The sequence below is a fragment of the Anser brachyrhynchus genome, assembly GCF_964034855.1.
Source record: "Anser brachyrhynchus genome assembly, chromosome: 17".
In the NCBI taxonomy this organism is placed as follows: domain Eukaryota; kingdom Metazoa; phylum Chordata; class Aves; order Anseriformes; family Anatidae; genus Anser; species Anser brachyrhynchus.
Window position 1 is genome coordinate 8,060,760 of NC_137710.1, and position 25,243 is coordinate 8,086,002.

At 41.1% G+C, this 25,243-nt stretch overlaps 1 protein-coding gene across 8 annotated transcripts in view; it reads right to left on the reverse strand.

The window, feature by feature from the left end:
- Positions 1–25,243, reverse strand: part of ZDHHC8 (zDHHC palmitoyltransferase 8) — a 120,371-nt gene that overhangs the window by 16,139 nt on the left and 78,989 nt on the right. For 6 of the 8 annotated variants that reach the window (XR_013940403.1, XM_080559775.1, XM_080559774.1 and 3 more), the window contains 9 exons: positions 17,750–17,871; positions 13,268–13,425; positions 9,919–10,091; positions 9,148–9,250; positions 5,689–5,780; positions 4,329–4,370; positions 3,867–3,999; positions 2,789–2,906; positions 1,983–2,092 (listed from right to left, as the gene is read on the reverse strand). Coding sequence is in view for 7 of the 8 variants with exons in the window: in XM_080559775.1 (XP_080415901.1) it covers positions 1,983–2,092; positions 2,789–2,906; positions 3,867–3,999; positions 4,329–4,370; positions 5,689–5,780; positions 9,148–9,250; positions 9,919–10,091; positions 13,268–13,425; positions 17,750–17,871 (1,051 nt within the window). In the remaining variant the exon portion in view is untranslated. Of the gene's footprint in view, positions 1–1,982; positions 2,093–2,788; positions 2,907–3,866; positions 4,000–4,328; positions 4,371–5,688; positions 5,781–9,147; positions 9,251–9,918; positions 10,092–13,267; positions 13,426–17,749; positions 17,872–19,661; positions 20,039–25,243 lie in introns of those variants that run through there. The other 2 variants (XM_080559778.1, XM_080559773.1) reach the window with 2 other exon arrangements.

Below are 25,243 nucleotides of genomic sequence, written 5' to 3' on the forward strand. Positions count from 1 at the left end.
AGGTTTCATTTCAACACACTGGGGACCAGCACACTCTTAACCACTTTACTCAGAGCTATGATGTTCAATAATTCTGAATTTCAGGTCATAGGTCTTCAAAATTAAGCATCTGAGATTAATTAAAGTAGAAAGGCTCCTTCCCATGATTTAGACAACAAAATGAAGCAATCTTCTTTTTTTTTACTGCCTGTGTAGAAGAGATTAGCGACCTCAGAGAAGGAAACATAGGCCATAACTTATTTACTTGCATTGAAAACAGATAGAACTTCCCTTTGTTTTCACTCCGTGAAAGATTGCTTGCAGTTCTGTTCACTTAAAAGGCCATTCTGTGCTAAGCAAATAATTTTTGCTTCTTCTTTAAGGAAGAGTTTGCCATAATGCATAATAAATTGGCTGCACTGTCTCTACAGAGAATGATTATCAGCCACATATTTAAGCAGAAATGCAGACAATGCACTTTGTTCTTTATCTATTTTTTAAAGGCAAATTAACAAAATAGCATAACTTGCAAAAATCTGTTTTATTCCAATTTTTTCTTAATTTTTTGGTCTTTAACCTAGAAGATAGGGAAATATGTAAAACAGCTCACTGTCTTCTAGAGCGTGGTACTAAATTTGGCCTTCTCTGGAAAAAGGAGACCAAGTGACAGCCTGTAAAGGAGGAGGAAAAAGAAATGACGTAGCTTGTAAGTGTATTTGTGCTACTTATCCTTGTGATCCGATCCCTCTTTCCTAACAGCTTTCACTGCTCAAAAGCAGAGTTACATTGACAGGCTGAAGAACTGATAGGAATGAGACAACATGATATTCCTCACACAAACTACTCTCTTTCTCTCTGTACATTATACTTAGATATGGTTTGGCACACAAATACATGTAATCCTCTCGGATTGCCAAATGAACTCATTTTTATGATATTCCCACTTGACTACTAGAAAGTTGTGATTACTTGAAAATTGCACAAGTCTACAAAGCTCTTTGAATGTACACCAGTCAGCTTCTAGTAACAGCACTTTTTTAGGCTGAGATTGAAACTGCAACCCTCAGAGTGGAGACGCTGTACTCCGTTCTCAATTCATAACACCACCCAGTCTCCTGGCTTAATCAGAACCTATCCTGGATCTATATTGTATCTATGTGTGCTCAGAGTATCTTCACTGATGTATAAAGATTTAGATGCATATTGAAAGCTATATCAATGATTTTCAAATCACTCTTCTCTGGTCCTGGAGGGAGAACTTGCAACATGTTCATGAGAAATAAGTGAAAAAAACAAGCCTATTATCAGTGAGTTTAGTTTTGTACTGTTCTTCCAAAGAAAACACTGTGAACTGTTTCAAAATTTCTAAGACAGGCAACATTCATGCCAAGGAAAAGGCTCTCTGTCTGGACCTCGGTTTTCTTAATAGGAAGAAAAGATGTGAAGTGCTGGAAGTTTTTTTCCTCCAATATATAATCCAAACGCTCTCACAAGGTGCTAAAGCAGGTCGAACATGAAGAATTTTCCATTAATGTAACTAAAATATCTCTTGGGAAGCTTACATGTTTTTTATGTTTTGCCAGCTGACATGCTAAGGAATCACTGAGCATGTTGTCTGTTGTCTAAAGGATGTGATGCAGAAAAGCGCTAAGCATGCCCAGCTTCCACTGAAGCAAATGGAAGTTGGCGTCTATGTCAGGAGAAGCCAATGGGAGGTGACACTTCTCAGCATCTCAGGATCAGGCTGAGACACTGGCCAAGCAGCCATGCATGCTTGCCAGCAGGGCACATGTGTCAAGCTCAACAAAGGAACGCTGCAAAAGCAGACATGTTTCCAAAAGAAGCATAACGAAAATCTACACTATCACACAACAATGCCTAATGTTGTTATTTGTATTTACGCTTTGACATTCACAAAAACCCTGTGGTAAATTTTTCCTCAGCTCCAAGTTGTCTGGTATTAATTGGGAACTGATTCTCCCAGGCTACTGCAGTTCATTCACCTGCTCAGCTGCAGCATGGTAGTGGACTTTGGGATTGTTGCTGAAAGCCGGCCGATACTTGTACATGGCAGGTGTAGGAGGGCTGATCAATTTGGGTGAAAGGCCACCTTCTGGAGAAGAAGAAAAGCAACAAACAATTTAGTATTAGAATGTATGGACAGCATACTATCATCCCTGAGTGCTTGCTATCCATGGCCCTCTGCAAACTGAGCTCTGTGCTGGAAAGAACGAGACTTGCAGTACTTTTGTGTATAATTCCACCAAAATCAACAGGGCCCCATGAGGAAATAACAGTGCCTGTGGCCAGATCAACAATCTAAAGAGAAGAAGAAAATATAATACATTAAAGTGAAATGACGTATTTTGGTGAGTAGTAATTTTGCCATATTTCAAATTACTGGTTATTTGGGTTGAATTCAACAAATAGTTTTGTCCAAAAAAGATTTCTTAAATAGTCTCAGAGCTTTAATTTAATCTTTTCATAAATGAAGTAATTGTTTGCAATGTCTAAGCATTTCACGTTAATATTTCTGATTCCTTATTTCAAAATGACATTTTTCATTTTAAAACTGATTGAAAAATTAAGGAGTTTAAAAGGGTTTAAAAACTCTCCAAACCGAAATGAAATATCCAGCCTAGGCTTGAATGAGCCACTTCAAGTCGACTTTTCTCCTTCCTGCTGTTTATTCCTCTAGCTCAGAACTCTTATAACCCACTACTGTTTTGAAAGAATACCACAAGCCTTTTAAAGAGGCTAAAATGTTTTCGTATTATTAAAAATAAAACTCTGATCCATGCAACTATACCTTCACTGGTTCCCAGCTGCCCTTTTAGCTCAGAGTACTTGCTTTGATCTCCTTTGGGTGGGAGAGGTGGCTGCACATCCATACTTTTATCCTCCAGACCTTCCAGGCTAATTTTAGACTGAAAATGACCAAAGAATCAATCATTACCGCAACTTGGTTAGATAACAGCATGTGTCAGAGTGCTGGAGTTACCAAAGAATGAGAACTACCTGTAACAACAAATATAATTGAGCATTCACTGCAGACAAGAGCTGTCATACATGAAATTAGCATTGTCATCACAAGTCAGTATAATTTTAAATGCATTATCTTAGTCTACTTGGCACGCTAAATAACATTACCATCACAGTAATCATAGAATTATGTAGTTATCACAGAATTATAGAATGGTTTGGACTCGAAAGGACCTTAAAGATCATCTAATTCCAATCACACTGCCATGGGCAGGGACACCTTCCACTAAAATCTGGTTGTTAGTTAATATGTGGTAGAATACAATTGTGTTTTCTAGCATTTTCCAGCAACTTTCCAGGTAGCTCTCAGCAAGTAACTGTCCACCACAAAAATCTTACAAAGTGGCTTCTAATGAATCCACTACTTTTTTATAATCCTTATTTCTATTTCATGTCAGGAAAAATTAAACAAACAAACAAGAGGAGAGTGGAGAACTCAGCTTCTGACACAATATTCTTCACTGGACCACAAACCTCCCTACAGTCTGGAAGTTTGTAACTTTCCTCAAAGCAGAACAGCTGACCTGGTTCCCACAACATGGTAAGTTAGTTAAAATTAATTTGAACACCAGGAGGTGCAAAGTCTTGGGACATAAAGTAACTAACTATTGCAAAGAACAACAGCCTCTTCCAAAAGATGCCCAGAAGGCTGTTACTGGATCAAAAGCTGCTGTTATCAAATCTGTGTTACTTTCAGAAGATAAAGTGTAAGACAAGGGCTTAATCTCCGTCAATTTTTCCATGAGATGCATTATCTCAAGAAGACTTTCAATGATAAAGTTATTTCCAGGCTTGATAACACTTAAGACATGCTCTTCAAAAGAAGTGCTTGAAGACTACCTTACCTTGCTCCGGTTGAGGTTGGCTTGGATCCCATTGTCACTGATCTTCACTGTGATTTGTCGTTCAGATAAATCAGGTCTGAGGAAAGGAGGCTTCACGCTCACAGCTTGCTTCTTCTTGGGCTCGACTATATACCTGATTAATTGTTCAACAGTCATCATTAAAGTAAACTACAACCTAACAACTAGGCATAGAGACAAGAAAATCTTCCTACTTCCAGGGGATGATTTAAGGATGTGGTAGAATCTACATACGCAAGCTCCATTTATTTCAATGGATGTCAGCCCAGGTAATAATTAAAAAGCGATAAAAAAGATTTTTAGTGAGCAAAAGGAGAGGATGCATTAAAAACAAAAGAGAAAAGCAAATTTTGAAGCACTGATGGACAAGAACACAGTTGCACAGTTCATGTGAAGACAGAAAGAGAGGCCTACCACCAATGGAATTGATTTACTAGAGCTTACCTAGTTAACATGAAACAGCTTCCCTGCGGTGGAAGGTGGAGACTGGGGGAATAAGACCCAGCACATGGGGAATTAACATGGAGAAGATGATGTGTTGTCAGTTCTAGCTTACCACATTGTGACTTGTTTCTGTAGCTTGTTTAGAGTGTTCAAATAAATGGAGGAAAAAGAAACAGGCCTATAGCAAGCAACAAATCTGAAGGGAAATGGCTGATTTTAGACAGTTAATTTATTTCCCGTGGACTATAATTCTGTGAGCGCAGTTGGGCAGTGGTTGTACCATGTACAAATATCAAAATACACACACAGGCTTTCTCTGTTTTATCTAGTGAACAGGACATTCTGGTAATGATGGCTCAGTGACTTACAATATACAGGACAATTTGAACAGGTCTTCCCAAAACAGAAAAATACTGCTTGCTAGAAGTCTGAGAATAGCAATGATGATATTACTCACGCACCTCTCTTAACATGAGTATATCCCAACTTCTAATATTGAATTCTCTTAAAATATCTTGACCCGATTTTTAAGTTTTGGTAAGTTTGAGAAGCAGTGTCTTCACTTTAATACAAGTAACAGACGTTTAGAACTTATCTGTTGCACAGCAAAATAAAATAAAGTAAAAAGACACATAGTGGTATTGGTGCCTGGGATTGCTCAGCACCCTGAAAAAGCTCAAATAAGTCTTCTTGTAATTAACACGTATACAGACTGGACAGCTCAGCATCTAGGATATTTATACTCCATCTATCTATTGCATTAAAATCTTGATTTCAGGATGTGAAGGGATAAATCTATTTCCTCAAAAATAGAAAGCCATAAATAAAATCCTAAGGTCCATAATGTAGACCTGGTTGAAAATCTGTTTTATGATAATGAAAGTGCCAGTGAGATTGAAAACCACAGCTGCCTTAAATTAGATTCAAGTCTCAAGGGGAAAGGCCAATTTTAGATTCGTTCTTTCTTTCTAGTAGACTAGAATCCCTCACCTATACTCGGACAATGCAAAAAGTCATTTTGGAAATAAGATTAACCTACTGAAATTTGTTACTGAAATTCACTGGATGAACAAGTTGGTGAGACAAAGCTATCAGCTCTTGATATAATTTGATTTGCTCATTCCAAATACATATTTCTGGGATGAGGATTATGAATTACATGAAGAAAGCAACTGCTTTGACAGGTTACAGCCATGCAACAGTGAAGCAGCTACCACAGAGACTTCTGGAGAGTTTTGCTTTACTTCCCTGTCATTTCATTAATTGTCTTTCACTTGTGAGCCCAACAATGCATGTTTTTTCCCTTTGTCCCAACAACTCCTCCACCTCCATTATTCCCAGCTGAGAGCATTTCCCTTACCTGGGAGCCAAAGGGCTGCAGAGCACATGTTCCACATTTCCACAGCATCCTCGGGTAAAAGGATTCACTCCCCCTCGAAATTTACCTGTCACCTGGAAACATATTCAGGACAGTGCTCAAGCTTCTTGTTAAATAATACTCATCATCCAGCCCTCAGAAAGCCAGGGACAAGTATTCCTTGTTCTAACACTACTGTCCTTCCCAAACAGGAGACCATTTTACCTCGAATGTTGCTCCTTTTCCCTCCTTCTCTAACACACCACCTGCAATTGCCACTTCTAGCCAGCATGCACACCAACAAAAGATTCCTTCCCCAACACACTGTGAGCCCAGTATATTTCCAAGCTGTCACGTTCACCTTCCAATGCTGTTTCCGCATGAGAGTTGTGCCTGCTGTCAGCCTGACTTCATTTTTTTGTCCCTTTCCTTCCCTGGTCACCTCCACTCCTCTACCCTGGCAAGTCCCCTCCAGACAAAAAGGAGTGTCAATTCTACATTCTCTATGTTGGATGCGATCAATGTTTCTACTAAAACAGCATCCTATCCCTAGCAGCAATCAGTATGAACCACTGCCTTATGTGGGAGGGTGCCAGGAACTCCCTGGTGATTACAATGCTTGCTTGGAAATTAGCTACTTTAATAAAAGTCAAGTCTCATTAGACTGGCAAGATATATTCAAAGCTTCACAAGCATTATACAGGGTTTGCACTCAACAGGCAGATACTTGAAAGTAACCATATGGGGATAAATACCAATAAAGCCAGAGAGATTAATAGTGGTTGCCGTTAAAAGCATTACTGTTGCTTTTTGCAAGTAATGCATTTTAATCAACTCATAGTCCTGATCAAGCACCAAGTTTAAAGAGTACCAGAAACACTTTAATTACTTGCACATAAAATACCAACGATTAAATGATTTTGCAATATATTATGCTGGCTTCTTTGATCTTCCATAGAACTCTTTAAAAGGCCAAGAGAGAAATGTTGGAAGTTCTGAGTGCTGGAAGAGTAACATGATGACTAAAGCATGGGCCTGGGACATTTGGCAAATCTACATTCGTTCCTGGGCTTAAACTGACTTGCTGCCAGATATTGGCAAGGCAACTTCATCTCTCTCTGTCCAGTTTCTCAAACACAACATGGAAATAAAATTTCTCTAACTCACAGATTACATTACTAATTATATCAATTTGGTTTCTAAAGTAGTTTGAGATAGAGAGAGAAAGCAGTCTCAGAAGAAAGGGTATTTATTAACTATTCAGAAACTAAAAATACCAGGCTACGACCAGATGTTGGTTGTTTTGATTCCATTAAAGACTTTCAGAGGCATTCAGAAAGCTCACAAGAATCTAAATTCAGCCACTATGCACACCTAAGTCACAGTCTGTCTACTATGAATGCTCAAAACCTACAAACCGCAAAAGGAACAACTACCAAAACTGTACAACTAGAACACCACAAATGTCTGCATCACTGGCCTATAAAATGTAATCAGAAAAGAGGACAAGTGTAGGTGAGCATATATTAACTGGGGACCTGACAGCAGATAACTAACAGTGTGAGAAAACAGATCAATAGTAAGACTGCAGGAGAAAACTGAATGTTTTAAAGCAATGGCAAAGCAGATCTCTTATCTATCACTCCTGGTCTGGTGTCCTAATGACTTAGATAACCCTCCTGTGAAAGGCACCTGAAGGCTGGGAACAACCATCCTCTAGTTCCAGCTATGTGGTACACATGACTAGGCAGAAATTAAGACAACATTATATTTGATTTTCAGAAAATGGCACAGGAAGATGAGTTAATCTCTAGTGGTTTGGTAGCTCAGGAAACCAAAGCTAGCTAGGATGCTTTTTCCAATAGTTATTTCAATCAAGTTAAATGCAAAATTCTCAACCTATCTAAATGCCAGTGTAGCCAGAAATACAAGAATTAGATATATATTTTTAAATTAAATTTCTCCTTCCTCCTCAGCCTAAAATTTTCAAGGGCTATTTTAATCCCTGCACAGAGATGAGCCTAAGACAACATGATTTGGGCTAAAAGGCTAAAATGCCCTGGGTTTCATGCCACTATTGTTAGCACTATCAAACTTAATAGTTGGCCAAAATCAATTTTAGAATGAAGAGCAGCTGACTCCAATCAAGACTAAGATGGGCAGAGAAAAGCATTTAAAGATTTACAGCTACAGTAAGCCGGCTTTGTTCAAAGGCCATGTTAGGCAACAATTCAGGATGACTTCAGATTCTTTGCTTATGTTAACTTCTCACACTATTCATGGATAAAAGCTTTTATTGTCTATTGTGGGATGGGAGACAACCTCATCCCAGTTTACAAAGGCCTAGACTCAGACAGATGTCTTCAACACTTACAGCCTGTGCAGCAGCTAGACAAGCTACATAAGTATTCATCAGCCTGCAAGAGCCAGAACAGCGCGCTGCTCTGCATGGGCTAGAGAGTCCATAGATGCAAGAGCAGCATAAACACGTGTGCGAAAACAGTCAAAAAAGTGAGGAGGAGGTGGTGGTGGTGGGAAACGTTAACCAACCAACCAACCAAACAAACAAACAAACAAAATCCAACAACAAAAAAAACAGGTGTATGAGCACAACTTTGGAGCTGTAAAAGGGTAAAGCATTGGGATATCCACAATTAATCAGCCTTGGGCAGAAGGCTGACAGTACTGTGTGCAGCATACTGGCACGTTGCATGCCCCAGCATCACGCTTTGTAACTGAGCTACCCCTTACAAGTGGCAGGGGCATGTTATCAATCTCATGACTAGATCTCTGTCATCTGTTTCATGCTATTCACGTGTGCATGCGTATAGGTCTGGATCACCCACATAGCGGCTGTGTGTTATATACACGTGAGTAACTGTAAGGGAACTGAAGTTTCACAGGCTTTTTGGCACAAGATGCTGTGCTGGCACTTGGTTTGGAGAAGGAAAACAAGTTAGGTCCACTGGCCTCTGTGCATGTGTGTGTGTATGCACAAGAACAAGAGAGACAAAGAGAGCAAGACAAAGAGCTAGCTCAGACCTTGTTATGTGCAGTGTGGGTTTGCTGGGGGAGTTCAAAATACCAGGAGACAGGGCAAAAATATGATTTAATCTTTTCCTTTCTTTCATTCAGTCTCATGATTTGTTCAGTCTGAGTCATAAAGTTTGAACTTCTGGGGTTGACGGTACTCACCACATAAAACCTATTTCAAGGCCATAAGTAGATTTTAAATGGTAAATAAGACTTTGTGGCTAAGAGAAGGGGGAAACCTTTGTTTGTAGTGCATTCAGGAAAAAAAAATGAAAAACTAGGCAACCTTCCTAGATCCCCACAAAAGCTCCAATCAAAGTGTTACTGTAAAGATATGGGTTTTTTTTTATTTTTTTTATTTAACCAAGCTGACCTTCCTTCCCAAATCAACATTTTAGCAACAAACACAGAGAAAGGATTGTTTCTTACCTGTTCATTGGTTGTGCGCCCTCGGGCCACTAGAACAATATGAAAACCAGTGAGACCAATGACTGGAATAAAGAATAACCCAGCCACACACATGACAGCCATTCTGTATCAAGGAGTTAAAGAAACTGGAGTGAGTGAAAGGAAAAAGATGTCATGAAGATCAGGGAGAGGAAAAACAGAAAAAATCTTGGAAATAGGGAGCATGTTCCTCACCTTTATTTAGGCTAATTAAATTTTATCATAAGTCTATCTGTTCCTAGCCAGGGTCCTTATTCTTGAGATGGTTCAAAAATAAAGTGAACTTACTGATTCTTGCTTGAACCATCTCGTAAAGACTGTTCTGCCCTACACTATCAGTGTGAGTAGCACCCCTCAGAGACAGGGCTTCATGTATTACAGTAGCACAAAGGGGAACTGCCTCCAGGGTGAACTCTACTGTATTATCTGTTTTAAATACAGCAAACAGTACCAGCAGCGCAGATTCGCACCAGTTTGAAATAAATACAGGGAGGCATTGCATCTTTTTGCTGGTTTGCCTTCACAATGGCTGAGACAGACAAAAGGTTGGCTAACATTTTGGGGATAATCAATGGTTACATAGGTCAGATGGGTACAGAGGAAAAATTGTACTAAGCATTTACAGAGGAACAGCAATGGGAATCAGGAGAGGAGTAAATCTGCACCAGTTCCAGGAAGACAAGTCTTCATATCAACACTTTCACATTTTCCTCAAGGTCACCTTGTGTCTTCAAAAACCAAGAAGAAGGATACGTAATGGTGGTGTGAGCTGCTCCCAGCTTTTCCATATGGTTTAATACGAAGATCAGACCGAAGGTGAATACTCCAACCATGTGCGTACTTAAGGACAGCAAGAAGAGAAAAAAATAGCGGTAGTTCCTCCGTCCTATGCAATTGTTGACCCACGGGCAGTGATGGTCAAAATCCTTGTAAAGAAAGGAAGAGACGGAACAATATCCAAACAGTGAAAGGAAATACGTTTTTTTAGAGATATATCTGAACCATTGCCATGTAAAAACACATCAGGCTAGTTCTGCACCTTTACAAACACACTCTTTATAAGGACCAAGTGGTTTCTATATTTATGAATGGAGAGAGTTACTTCAGAGGTTATAGAATTCAAAGAGAGAATATAAAATAATAAAAAACATGCTATTTATATGCTGGTAGCAGAAGCACTGACTTTTTTGTCATCCTTAGCACGAGGAGTCAATTAAAATAAAGTTATCATAACCTATAATATTTTGAAGATGCAATACTGGCTTCAGAATTCTCTCCCCCACATTTCTGTATTTATACGTAAGCTGAATGAATCCACTTTAAATAATAGTGGGCCTCATGAAAAAAATCTATTTTTTTTTTCTTTTACCAAGCAGATCCCTCCAAATAAGCAATATCTGGCTAAGACACAGGCAAAGTTCTGGACAACTAGATCGATAGCTACGAACCCCAAACTAACCAGTTGTCCCCATCAGAAGTTCAAAGTACCTTATAAAGTCACATGCCTTTTAACAGATTTATGAGGTCAGCCCACAGACATCTTTCAAGAGCCTTTACACAGTTTTATAACCATGTAAATCCACTGCCTTCAATGTGACTATTCTAGATGTGCATAAGTGAAAAGAAGATCAGGTGCAGAGAAATAAGCCCTTCCTATTTCTGTGTTGTTCAGAGCAGATATTACGCACCAATTACATCAATACATTAATTGTTTGTTCTTTGTTTTGTGGTAATGCTATCTTTAAACATTCTCCAATGATGACAAAGCAATTTTTATATTTGTAAAGTCTGCACAACGTATTTACCAAAAATTGACAAAATACAATAAATGGCTTAGAACTTTCTCAAAGCACGTTAGAAAATCACAGAGGCAATTTAATGAAGATCATTTCAGGCTACAATGCTGACATAGCATGTGTCTATGCTGTGAATCTGGTTGTACACTGCCTAAAATATCCACAGATTATGAAACTACATGAATGCCCACTGTGAACACTTCATTAAAGAAAACAGAAATCTGACTACTTTCGTCATGGATTCATTTTTGAGTCCATCTGGTCACAGCGGGCTTTAGGTTTTAACTGATTTTATTTCTGCATATGTTGCCATTTTTTGTTGTTAGCTTATTTTTACCACATTGGCTCAAAAGTTTTTTGGGCTGTGAACTTTCATAGCGCATTCTAGACTGAAAGTGAAAAGATGTCAATTACAACCCTGAATGGGTCCCCCATGGAAAAGCCAGCAGAGTCCCTCTTACCACTGTCCTCAAGCTCTTCTAGAATAGACAGGTGAGTGGGAAATTAGGATCACAAGAATCAATAAACTACAGTGTTTAAGATCACTTTTTCTTAATTCAGAAGTCATTAATGCTTTCTGCCTGTATTCATTCACAGCAGTCACAATTTAATTATACAAGCAGAGTTTCTTTCTTGCCCACCAGAACAGTAATACACATTGAACTGATCTGACCATCATAAAGCTTCTTGAGAGCTAGGAAAAGTCACCTTGTGTTCTGCTTTTTTATTTAGGTTACTTCTGGAATCTCTCCCATTTTCATTTCTGCTGCAGAACTGACTCCCCTGGAGGCCCTATGGCAGCATGAAATTGCAAGTGTTTATACCAGTGAGTTCTGGGCAATCGTTTTTTTCTGAGAAAACTTCATTAGTTGAAAATGGATTTTCATGCTGAGCCACTGGGGAGGGCAGAAGAAAGAAATTCCATGGGACAACAGAATTTATCATCATCTAAACAATCCTTGGAATCTAGAATTAGTGAAAACACTTATGTTTTAAAACTTAGGAATATATGAGTCAGGTTTTCTATGAAAAATCTAGCTCTATTTAACAATTCACAGCAGTCTAATGAAATTGTGTGACAATGAATAGTTTGTGGCTATTTCCTTCCACCCAGGGTCTTCAGTAGCTCCCGACTCTCCATCTTCTCAGACACAGCATTCTTCTAAGGTCTTCCACAACAGAACAGGCTTGTCCTATCTATAGATGTTTAGTAGGCACAGTGCTGCTTCCAGCTAATTATAACTTAGATATATGTTGCCCTGGAGGAGAAAATAACTGACACAAGATAAACCCAGTCAGCTTTTCTCAGACAAGTAGCTGTGCTGCTTTCTTTGGGACTATTTCCTTGCTTTTGGCAAAAAGGATTAGTACAAAGATGGTGTATACGGCATTCCAGCTGACGATGGTATTTTTTGCCTTTCTGATTAGCAATTTCTTTCATTTTAATGGCATAGCTGAATATATTTTAGACATATTAAAAAATTCATCTTCCTATTGAAAACAACAACAACAACAACAAAAACTACAGAACTTGCAGCAGAAGTATCCTCAACAAGTGGAATTTTTAGCTCAGCAATAAAAATATTCCCCCTGGCAATACACTCTGTACTTAGAAGTTTAGGAGACATCTATAGCCCAAAAGCACACCTTACTGTTTGGGGATTTTCTTTTTCTCAATCCTGTGTGCTTCACTGAGACCACAGGGCTACCATGAAACATGAAAGGCCCATAATTCAAAGGGACCAACATTAGAGGCATGACTGAGTTCATGGTCTGAGCTGGGGTGTTGACACAAACGTACAGCCCTACCACTGACTGGGGACCTACTCACTGGATTCTGAGTTTGGTTTTCCTGAAGTTCATGTGCACCCAGTGAGCTTAGGGTTCATCATTTAATTTGGAACAAACTGGTGCCTACATTAGTGGGCAAGCAGACAAGCTAGAACGGTTCACCCTGGATTTTCTGCTCTCTTGAACTCTGCCTCTGCATGAACTCTCCCATTCACCCCTTTTTATACATTCATGATCCCTACACTACCTCCAGGAAGACATAGCCAGGATTATAAACTTTTAACCTAATTATCACTGGCAACAAAGCTGACATCAAGCGCTACTGCATATGTAACATACATCATAACTGAGGGCTATGTTCCAAATGATACCAATTGGTAGGAGACCATCAACAAGGCTAGAGCTGGGAACTTTCAAAAATTGAAATACTGGGGGAAGTACCCATCTACACATTTCCAGTAGTGCATGCAACCCCATCACTGAGGCACAGCCAACACAACCAACAGAACGGTTACCTCAACACAGTTGTCACAGACACTGCAGTGAGAGCAGCGTGGAGGACGGTAGAAGTGGCAGGTGGCACACCATTTCATCCGTACTTGGATTCCTTTAATCTCCACATTCTTGTAGAGTGGAGCTCGGAAGTCATCATCTTTATCTTCATCTTCATCTGCTGCTCAATGCAAAACTAAAAGTTAGTGGAAATAACAGCGGGTAAAGATGAAAGATCTAATCCAGGAAGTGCCTTGGATATAGGGGCACTGCATGTGCTCTTGGGCTTGTCAGAGAAACAGAGAGCTGTGGAAGTGATGGACTGTCAGAACAGGTTGTCCTGGCTGCAGAACACTTCAGTGATCTGGGCTCATTTCGGCACCCGAGGCAACGCTCCCATGGGAACGCCAGGCAGCCAGTCCAAATCCTGGACAAACAGAAGTGTTTGAGTCTTATCTTAGCCAGCAGTTACAGCCGGAATGAACAAGATGAGAGTCAAAGAGGGGATGGAAATCCAGAAATCACCCAAGCCCTTGCTGCAAGAAGTTCTGCTTTCAGGATTAATTCAATGCTAGTCTACCGGCACATAGAACAAAAGAAATTACATCAACCAGTATTAAAAGAAGGTTATTAAAAGAAGGTTGTGCTAGCTCAAACCCCAAAATTAACCCAGATGACCCAGAGTGGTGTTTTGTCAAGCACTCTAGTGTCAGCCCCCCACCATCCCAAAGACCAGTTGCTCCAGGGAACCTAATGCCACAGTGAGAAGCAATTTGTGTGCCCGCAATGAGCCCTGTACCAGTGTCTGCTTCCTTATAGCATACCCTGTGCTCTCTTCTTCAGCGCGTGCCCTGAACGCTCTTACTTTAGTAGCTGTATATAACTGGTAAGATCTCACCTCCCTCAAAGGCAGTATGGTCTAGTGACCTGAGCACAGGACTGGAAGTCAGGAAGTCCTATCTCCTAATTTTCTCACTCTGTGACCTTTGGCTATTCATTTAACCTCTTTTTGCCATTAGTAAGATTGGAATGACAATATGGCAGAGTTATGTTATTATGGACAACCCTGTGGTGGATGGGTGATCATCTCCACTAAGCGCTGCCCTGTTGAGAAAACAGACCATTTAAAAATAAATTCAAAAAATAAAAGCCAGTCTAGAATGGACAAATATATATTGGGAAGAAAAGGAAAAATGAGAATGATGTACATGGAAGTTCATCTTTTATTCTAGATACCTGCAATCTTTATTTGTTTCCTTTTGACAGAGAATATGTAACTAGTTCACATCTATTTAACACCTGGTTAAACACTGCAGTGCAGTTGGCATTGGTTGACTGCCTCCAAATTAGACAAAATTTGATAATATTATCCCAGTGGGGCATCAATAACTGTCATGTAGTTCTATATTAAATCTTCTCTAGATGTGTTATCCTTATTAAAATGATCCAATTTCCATTGACTTCAGGAGGAGTTTCTCCCTTCACTCAGATGAGCTTGGGATCTGACTCAGCTACAATATTTACCTTGCAAGAATATTCTCTGGGTTAATGTTTGTGCATGGAAGCAGACTGCCATACTGGCACCGTTCCCTATAATTTTCCTTCATAACTAATCAGTGGGACTCTTAGTGGGAGCTAGACTCTAAATCCCTAAGGGCACTTCTATAAATACAATCTGTGGGTTCTTCAATACTACAACAAAGTGGTCCATGCTGCAAAATACAATTGTGGGCATACAAAAACAAGATACTAGAATGGTCAAACCATTTAAGTTCTTGTAAAAATACTTACTATGCAGACATGCAGACAAAAAGTCTGTACGTTGTATATACCTATAAATACACCCATATACCTATATAGGTGTATACCTACATAAATACATTGAATTTGCAGAACTGACACACACTTGAAGAGTTTTTATAAAATAGATTCACATAAAAAGCACTGGAAGACAGTTTGTGGTTGGTATCTGTAATTAGCCAGAAACACATATTGCCATTATCAATCTAGACTGTAAATCAGATTTGTCAGGGAGGCCCCAATTTCAATGACTTAATACTTCCCTTTCTTGTCATTCATTTTAGCGTGTCACTGGCAACTCACTTGCACAGAGCCAATCCTGATTCATAACAGGATCATTCAGAGAGACAGCAAATTACAAAATGATTCAAAAAAGGAGTAATGGAACTGGGAGTTTAATTCTGGCCCTTTTCAACAATACAAGAAAAAGCTGGGTTTACTTCTCATCTGTGCCCCAAATTCTCTTTGCCAGAGAATCTGTAAGCTCATGGGATACAGCTAGATAAGTCTTTATCACCAGCCTTCAGTCATCTGAGCAGAAGAATACATTGGTAGAAGACACTATCTTACTACACAGACTCTCGTACTCTTATCCACTGACACAAGGCAGCCAAATCTCCTGTTTATATAACATATCTTATGATTTTTGGCAGCTTTCTTAAAGGAATCATGTGGTTTCAAAAGACTCTCTGCTTTTGTATTGCTTTTTTCTTTTGTTTTTGAAGTAAATTTGCAACCATCAGAAATGTGCTAAAAAGCTTGAAAATTAAGAAGATTAAATCTGCAATTTCAAGAACAGAAAGCAAAGAGATCCATTGTATATTCATTTTAAATCACTCCTACAATTTTTGAATTCTTTGGGTTGGCAGCTCTGCGGGTGGCGTGGGGTGGTGATAGCTTTTTTAGCATGTACACTTGCGATCTGAAATAACATCTGCTCCCCTTTCTTCCCAGCTCTAGTATTTATAGTCTTTTCCATCTTTTTTTTTTTCCTTATCAGATTGCTTCCTTCACACATTTACACTCTTACCTCATCACTTTCTTCAAGGATGACTCCCATTCCTTTTCTTGCCTTTTCCCCACTTCCCTCATTCCCAACCTCCTCCAGACCAAGTACAAACATACACTGCATAGAGAGAAATGGCCAAGGCCACAAATGAAGAGAAAAGGATGGAAGAAAGGGAAGCTGTAGGAAACTCCCCCTCTTCCTGCTTTGCTCCTGACTCCATTTTGTTAAAGCAGCTGGGAAGGGAAGAAAGGTGATGAGAATGTTTCCAAGTTTCCATTTGATCTCCCTGTCCTTTTCTCCTTTAAATGCAAAGGCCAAATAAAGAGCTTATTTGCAAGAAGTTAGAGAAGTGTAAAGGAAGGTGTGAATTCACGATATGCTTCGTACTGATCACTCTTAGAGCACAGTAAGTGCCCATCAGCAGGCTCCACTTTGAGGGAACTACATCGCACAATATTAGATTGCCAGACTGTGACTTTCAAAACTGAACAATGCTGTTCTAGCTCTTCCCCTACTGAAGGCAAAAAGCATGGATGCGTTCAATAACGTCACACCCACAGCATATTCAACCACTGTTGTCTCTGATGAGATGGAGGAACGGAAAAGTGCAGGAAGCCAGGTAAAAGCTCTATGTGTTTCAGCTATTTTGGAAATCTCGGTAAAAGCTCTATGTTTCAGCTCTTTTGAAAATCTCTCTATCACCTATATGTAACTTTGGGCAGCTAAACACTGCATCATATAATCCCGTACAAATGACTGAATATTGCCTTTACACACAATTATTTCCTCAACTGGAGTGCTGCAACACTTCAGGGGTTCAAAAGCTTCAGCTGAAAGGAATGACAGAGAGATGCTCATCATTAGACCCTGCTACCTGGAGAAACCTGGCACCCACTATTCAGAGAAGCCAGCAGGACAGGTACCTTGTTCTTGTCAGGTACAATAGCAATTCAAAACAGGTATTGAATTCACTCAGTAGAGGTGGGTAAGAACAGCTTGAAGAGAGCAGAGATCCACTGGTTTAGCAAGACTGCCTAGAGCAGTCTCTGCTGCAAACTGCATGTGAATAATTATTGGAAGACAGATAAAACGAGGTGATAATTCTCTCATTAGGATGTGTTAAAAGAGGTAGCTCCACTGTGGTTCCTATTATAAGAGTCGAGTGATCTTTATCCTATTTAATCAGTTGTGCATCAGTACTAATTTAAGCAGGCATATCTTTCTAAATGTATAAGTTTTAGATGCTCTAAGGCAAGCTTTAATCATTATTTTTTTTAGCATTCAATGCTTATGCATTTATTTTAAGGCTTTTTGGAAGGAAGGTCTGCTTTGATGAAGCTCTTTCAGAAAGATCAGCCTCTCCCTTCCACCATGCTCAACTTCCTATTGTGAAGACAGTAACTTAAATCCAATGTGCCAGCATGACACAGGGGATGGCAATTGCAATCACATCAGTCAGGAGAGCTACTCAAACGAGAACCATGCTATGCAGCCCTGTGCCCTCAACTGCCAGCCTGAGCAAGTGCAAGGACAACTGACACCTCTCAGCTCAGATGAGGGTATCCAGCACTTCACTACCATTCCAATTCTACTGCCAGTTCAGTGTAAAAAATAAGTAAATACATAAACAAGAAAGATTACCAGAAAAAAAAAAAAAAAAAAAGGAGGACCACCCACCAGTCCCATTTTCTCTTACCTCGTGGAAAAACCCCAGGGTCCATGAAAGTTGCCATGCTGAAGTTTGCCAGTACAAACAAGAACACGAGCCCATTGTACACTGGGATGGCTGGTGAGATGGCTTTTGTCAGCCAGGGGCACCTGTGGAGGAGAAAAATTATAGGTAAGGGTTCTTTTGGCTGTATCAAGTAGTTTCTTCCCATTCACCATCATCACAGAGAAAAGCAGTCTCATCACCTCCCCACCACCCATTCAGCAAGGCTGAATTTGCAATTTAACAACAGAAATTTCAATAGAGCCAGTTTCAGTGATTTAAAGTACACTGCAGCCACCCTTTATAAGGACGCTTTATTCCATAGAACAGAAAGCAACAATTGCTCACGTGGCTTGTAGGACTTTGCAACCCTATTGCTTTATTTGCAACCTGGCATTTTGCTTCTCTGTGTAAAAGCTGCATCCTATTGTTGCGTTTCTGTTTATTGTGTATATAGGCTTGTTACAGTTGGTGTTATTTTCAATCCTCATTGGCATAAAGCAGAATAGGATTCTTAAACCATTGATCTCCCCAGCAGGTACAAAGGGAAGCACACTTGCTTCCCCCAGCACCTTCCCGAGTGGTTTTCAACTTTAAATAATGCTCACAACCAACACTTCAAAACCTCTCCCCAGCAGAAAGTTTGGTCAGACCGAGCATGGGCTCTGCAGGTGTCAGCAGAATCTAAGAAGGCCGAAAAGAAAGTGGATGGCATCTGCCATGTGAGCACCTTTCAGAAACGCTGGAAAGGCTTGCTGCACACCCAGCACACGTATCTGAGAGGAACAGAAAGTAAAGGAGAAAAACTAGGAGACTCAGGAAAGACAATGTAGAAAGGCCTGTTGTTATAGGACAATTGATCTAGCTGCAAAGAACACTTCCCACCAGCAGAGGAAGGCAGGACCAAGATAGGAGAAAGCTTATCCTACAGGCAACTTTATCTACTGAAAAGCAGTGTTTATTCACTAGCCATTTACAGCCTCTCTAAAGCTTATCTCTAAACACTAGACCAAATTTACGTCTCTGTTCTGCATAAAGAGGTTTGGTGCTACAGAGTAGCTGAGGGGGAAAATCCAATTAATCTTATTAATCTTGCAGATATAAATAAGGAAAAATATGGGACAAAGAATCTCTCTGACAAAAGTAAGACCCCTGACTTAGCAGCTCTTTAGATTTCCTCCTGCCTTGACAGCTAGGGACCCCACTTTGCTGCTGTGCAGACGCCATTCCACGGCAACACCTTGCTGCCATTAGCATATATCAAACATCAGCCCACATATTCTGGATCACATTTTGCCTGAATTATGTGTACAGTTGCATCTGGTTGTCTGCCAGGCTGCAGAGATAAAGAAAACAAACAAACAAACAAAAACAACAAACACCCAGCCTTTTCCCAAATCTAATTGGCACTGTTTGTGCTACTGATGTGCTGTTTTCAACAGCTGAGAATGGTGTTACTGACCTTGAAGAGACACTGTTAAAAACGCTCTTGCGGCCAGCATTAAAAGGGCACCACATTTTCTCCTCCCATTTCTTTGTGAGCAGGCAGGAAGAGATTATTTTGCACTCTCCTCCTCTTTGCAGCTAGGCTTTTAACATTGCATTGCTGCAAACTGCTTTTAAAAGAACCTTTACTGGTGTGTGTTTCATTCAGTCTGGACTGGAGTGAGTAAAAGATGGAAAAATCCTACCCAGCGTGAATGAACTGGAGAGCCAAGACATGTCTGTGGCTGGGGCCAAACCCTGAGGCTGACTAGGGGAGAAGGAAAAACTAACCCTTCCCACTTGAGTATGGATGCTTTGCTACAGCCCACAGAGAGGGAGCAGAAGCATGGGGTTCCTTGGGACCGGCCTTGAGAGGGGCAAACAGGGAAACGGCCTGGAAATTAATACTTACTAGGAGAACAGGAAAGGATTGAGAGCTCTGTGGAGGAGGGCAGAATCTCTGTGTTTCTTTTGCATTTGGGATCTCATCCAGATGCTCATGGAGCTTGGGTACAGGAGCGAGCCTTGTGGCAGACAAAGGTGATGGACTAGCTCAGACAGACCCGGCTGGAGACAGCTGGGCTCTGTGAGTTGCCCTGCAACCTTTCCTGTCCCCAGGAAGTGGAATTTCAGCCTTCAGCAAGGTGATACCAACTCGCTGCAGTGCTCAGTTTTCCTTGAAGCAGCTGATGATGACTGAGAGCTAAGGAAAAGCAGTTCCTTTCTTGCCATAAAATGTGCTGTGGTGACCATGCCAAGCAAGCTGTGGGCCCGTCTCTTAACAATGGTTCCTGCCAGCTCCTTTGGAGGAAAGGAAAATAAATCCTGAAATAAGCAGTTATAGAATAAATTCTACCCAGGGAAAGGCTCCTCCCTTTAAATTATAGTAAAATTAGATTCAGCATGGGCATTACTGACTTCATTTCTTCCCATGAAGAAATTGCCTACACAGAGAAAGATCATGAAGTTACCCACTGCTTGTCAAGCATGGAGGAGAGATTTCCTTGGCAGTAAAGTCAAGTAAGTTGGCAAGTGAAGGGACAGGAAACTCTTTCTTACAGATAACCCTTTATTACAGATAACTCCTTACTCAGAGCAAGACTATGTGAGAGAAACTGTCTCAGATGATTAATGTAAGCATTTGTTAATGTTCTCATTCGTGATTTACTTTGTCATGTTCCCAACAAACACATCAAATACTAGGAAAAACTTTAGCCATAAGCTAAACTAAACAGCTCATTTAATGGGTAAATAGTGTATCTGAAAATACTTCACGGAAGTTGGAATGAAGGATAGACTGAGTCATTGTACATATTAGCCAGAAGGTCTGTTCACCATCCTTCCATTTTTATTTCTTGGAATCTTTATGCAGCATCAGATATTACATAAAATTTTAGATGGGATAAAAGAGGCCTCATTTGTAAACTAGGCTGACCAATAAAAACATCTGAGATCAAGTCCTGACTCATAACTGGAAAAGGGTCTGAAAAAGAAAATAAAATTGCTACTAGGATCCACAAACCATGATGCATCCTCCCTCCTTATCCCTCTCCCTTAAAGCACACGGAATTTTAGGCAAAGCAACAGAAATTCTAATCCGAGTCTGGCAGGTTGTTTTATTACTAACCCATCGCGCAAAAATCTGGCTTCTGACCCCCTGCACTCTCTGCTTTGAAGAGGAAGCCGCAGAAATGCCTGAGCAGGCCCTACAGTGAGATTCTGTTTACTCTGTTTATTTCCAGGAACTCCAGGAGATCTGCTTCCAGCACCACTCATCTCTGAGGACAAATCTGGCTGAACTTTTCAGATGCTTCTCCTAACAGAAGGTGTTATGAAGCCAGATAAACAACACATGGATTCAAAACTTTCTTTGCTTGGGGAACCCAAAATTTCAAGAGGCTGTGGTCTTTGTGTCATCAGCTCCTCTCACCATGGAATCACATAGCATGAAGTCTATCACAATTTTTATAGGGCTAAATTTAGTAGAGCCGAGAGCACTGTACAAACCCCTAGTGGAGCACCAGTGTCAGATTTTTCTGAGACAAAAACTAAAGTCCAAAACTTCTGATATGCACTGACATCCAGGAGTGAAACCACCAAGTCCTAACCCAGGACCTTTCTATTACAGCTTAATTATTGTCTGAGAAAGCCGCGCCCTTTGTGTGCATTTTGAACATTTAAGTTCAAGGTAACTGCACTAGCATTTCTCTTCTAAAAGTAACTGTATGATCGGTTCTCTCTTTCAAGTTAATTTAGATCTCTCACACGAACCAGGAGACCTGAGGGATAATATTGCAGCTGCTGTGGGTACCAGCCACGCTACTTCAGTAACTACCCTGGAGAGGAACTTTCAATGGTTTTGTTTACTGCAGAAATTAAGAGCCAGCACACGCCACCACGGCATGCTAGAGATAATTATGGATCTCGAATTCTTCTGAACGAAGCACACAATTACACAGGCAGCATTTTCCTCATAATTATACTTCTTTGACACAGAGTGATTCTGCTCGTAACTCAGAAGAGAGTAATTCAGGGTGGCAGATTTAATCTCATTTATCCTATTTGCTTTTGAAACCCTATCCTAATAAAATGGAAAGTTAAAAAGATTAACAAATAGGATCACAAAACTTGCTAGGTGTCAGACTGACTTATGCATCATCAACTGCCTTCCTCCGCTAAATTAAACAACAAATAATCCTTTCTGCTTTTTTTGCTTGGTGCTTTGTAGCAAGACATGTTTGTGTCTTATAATTACAGTTCAGCCATCATTAAGTAATTGAATGGGACATTTTTCTTGAATCCTGCTCCAAATTAAGGTTGTTGGTTTTTATTTTCATTAAAACCTTACACATGCTTAGAGAAACATTAGGACATGGAGGATGGAGCCTGGGATTTTAAGAATCGTGTTTTAGTCTTGGCTCTGACACTGGCTTGCAGAGCGACTGAAAGCCATCTGCTTTCCCCCTCCACCCTGGTTCCAAATGAGACACAAACTACCGACAGACCGTCTTCCCCACCCCACCAAAGAGAAGGGATCGCCTTTGATTTTGCAGATCTCCAAGTGCCTCTCCTAGGGCAAGGCTGCTGGCCCCGGCATTTGCCTCCTGCGAGCCCAGCACCAGGCCTCCAGCACCCGTCCCAAAGCAGACAGTGGTGAGGCACACCGCTCGCGCTGGTGGGCTGCTGTGTGACGGCATGTCTGTGATGTACCTGGTGAACGAGGTCCATTGTATGTTCTGCCTGGAGCACAACAAGCAGGTACATGCACACATGGGGCTCTCTCGGGGTGCTGGGTGCTCGGAGGCCAGAGATAAAGAGCAGAACATGGAGCAGGAGCCTACAATCCTTCTTCTTCTAACAGAAAGATGGTAAAATCTGCTTGTGCAGGGGGACAGAGAAGACATGGGAACATCAAGAGTACAGACAGGCACCCAAACGTTGGATACTTACTCAAATCTAATGAGAAGACCCCAAGGATTGCCCGCTTGACTGCTCAACTGCACCTAATAATAACTGATCTGAGATTCCCACACATCCTTCCCCTCGGACTCAAGCAGATGGCTGGTATGCAACAAAACAATTAATTTCCACAACACATCACAATCCATGGGTTTATAACATGGAAAATAAAGCACCTCTTAACTTGAATCATCTTCTTACACCATTAGGGTGGTTAAAAGAGTAATATCAACCAGCTGATTCTGTGCATCCAAGTAGAAGCAGCCCAGTGAAGTAGAGACTAATTAGATAAGAGGGGCCAACAAGCAAACATAATTTGTCTAAGTGCTGGCACTAATGTCACTGAAAACTTTCAAACTGTGTCCTTAACTCTGCAGCAGCCTGTCCTTGTTCGATACCTCTCCAGGAGCTTCTAGCCAAACCCTGACTGCTAGAACCATGCACCAATTTGTGTCCTGTGAAATCTGTGTAAGGGATCCCCATGCTGTGTAAGGAATCATCACCGCATCTGACCAAGGATGTTCTAACATCTCTGATATCCAGCAACCCTGGGAGCTGGACCAAGCATCCCGGGCTGCCTACAAGCTGCCCTTCCCTGGAAGGGCCCACGGGTCTGGCTGGCTGCAATGGCACATCGTGGGTACAGAGAGGCGAAAGTCCCCCCAGCGCTTAACCCAGCACTGGACCACATGGACCATAAACATAAGGGCAATCAACTGACTCATTCCAAATACCCAAATTTTAGAAGAATTCAGAATAAGATGCGAGTACAGTGCCTTAGGGCCCACTCCACCCAGGTATGTAGGACAGAGAAGGTGCAAGACAGCACCCTGAGGGGTGACCGCCAGAGCTCAGGCGTGCAGAGCCCCGTCTGCACCACAGGGCGCAGAACAGACGAGCTTTCAGCCTTTAGCAGTGGAAATCTAACACATTCCTCACACAGCCCACTCTGGGAGGGATTTTTCCATTTATGTGCTCCCTCCTACCCTGAAATCACAGAAAAGTACCTTTGTGGAATAGTAACAGAGGAAAAAAAAACAGCTCTCATTTTCCATTTTTGTTCACTGCCAAAGATAGCTGGGAGATTATTGTACAGCTAAAAATATTTTCCAAGGTGCTAAGTCATCAGTAGGTTTAGAAAGGCATCGCTGGAGCCTGTCAGGGGAGGATGGATCTGAGTGTCATAACCAACATGAAAGAGAACGGCAGGTCCAGGGAAAACAGCAGAAGGCTCGGGATATCAGGATAGCCAGGTCATTTGCTCAGTTCTGCCACTTGAGATTTCAATAAATCATCTAATTTCTGCACCGCGTCTTACTCATTGGCAAGACTGCAGCTAATATATTGTTGCCATAGCACTACACCCTCACTGTGACTACAGCAGTTGTACTGATAGAAAGTGGTATTAAAGTAAAGGATAACAACTCCAAACGTTACATAAAAATGGGAAGAGGAGAAGTAAATACTGGAGAATGTACCACTGAAAAACAGAGACTGATGAGAGCCGAGTGCCACATGGAGCAGCTCATGCTGGTAATGAGTGGGAGATACAAAAATATCCACCCTGGGTTGCCAGATACAGTTATCCATCACAAGGGGCCAAAAAAAAAGAGAAAAGAGCATAAAAAAACCCATGAATTTCATGAGACCATTCCTCATGAAATATAGCTGAACACTAGTGCCAGAGGTTCAAATCCATCACCTGCTTAACTGTGTTTAATTATTCATAAGAAATGTGCTGGGCTGAAATTCACTCAGGTTTAACAAAAGCTGATGGGGTTTCAGTGAACTTTCCATTACACCCTGGACTCAGTCCAAAGGCTAGTGGTTCATGTCTGGCAAAGTATAGATCAGAAGAGCTAAATCAATTAAAAAGTCAACTTGAGATATAATAGTCCTTGGTGAAAAGTCTTATCTGGGCTATACATCATCCCCAAAGTAAAATATACTCTCCCCTTTTCACAAAGCTGCTTGACCGCTCTGGAGCATGTGGCCTTCCTCCCTTTTTAAGCAGTCCCCAAATATCCGAGAAAAGACGCTGTTGTCATGTGAACTGATGTGGGAGAAACATGGAATAGGAGTGACAATACCGATAACCGAGCGAGATGACCGTGGGGATAACTGTACCCATCAACATCCTTGAGTTCAGAAGTCATCCGCTCATCCCAGGCCTATTGCACGGGGACAGACCGACGCTGCAGCCACTGGATAAGACATATTCTTACAAGCTACACATCCAACGTGACTTTACAAGTGACCGGTGAGCAGTCAGGCCTGCGTTGTGCTGGATCCAACACGCGTGCTCCGCAGCCATGCTCACCAGACACCTGGTACAGCTCCCCCAAAAGCAGCCGACAGGCTTCTGCTGGGAGCTGCATTCAGCTGCTCAGCGCAGCAGGGCTCGGGCAGGCAGTGGCTGGGCCGATTCACAAAACCAGATCAAAACAGCAAATCCTTCTTCACACACCGATCTGAAATTTGCATCACTGTGAGTGAATTAAGGACCTACCTGGAGCTGGTTAGCAGTTACTGACA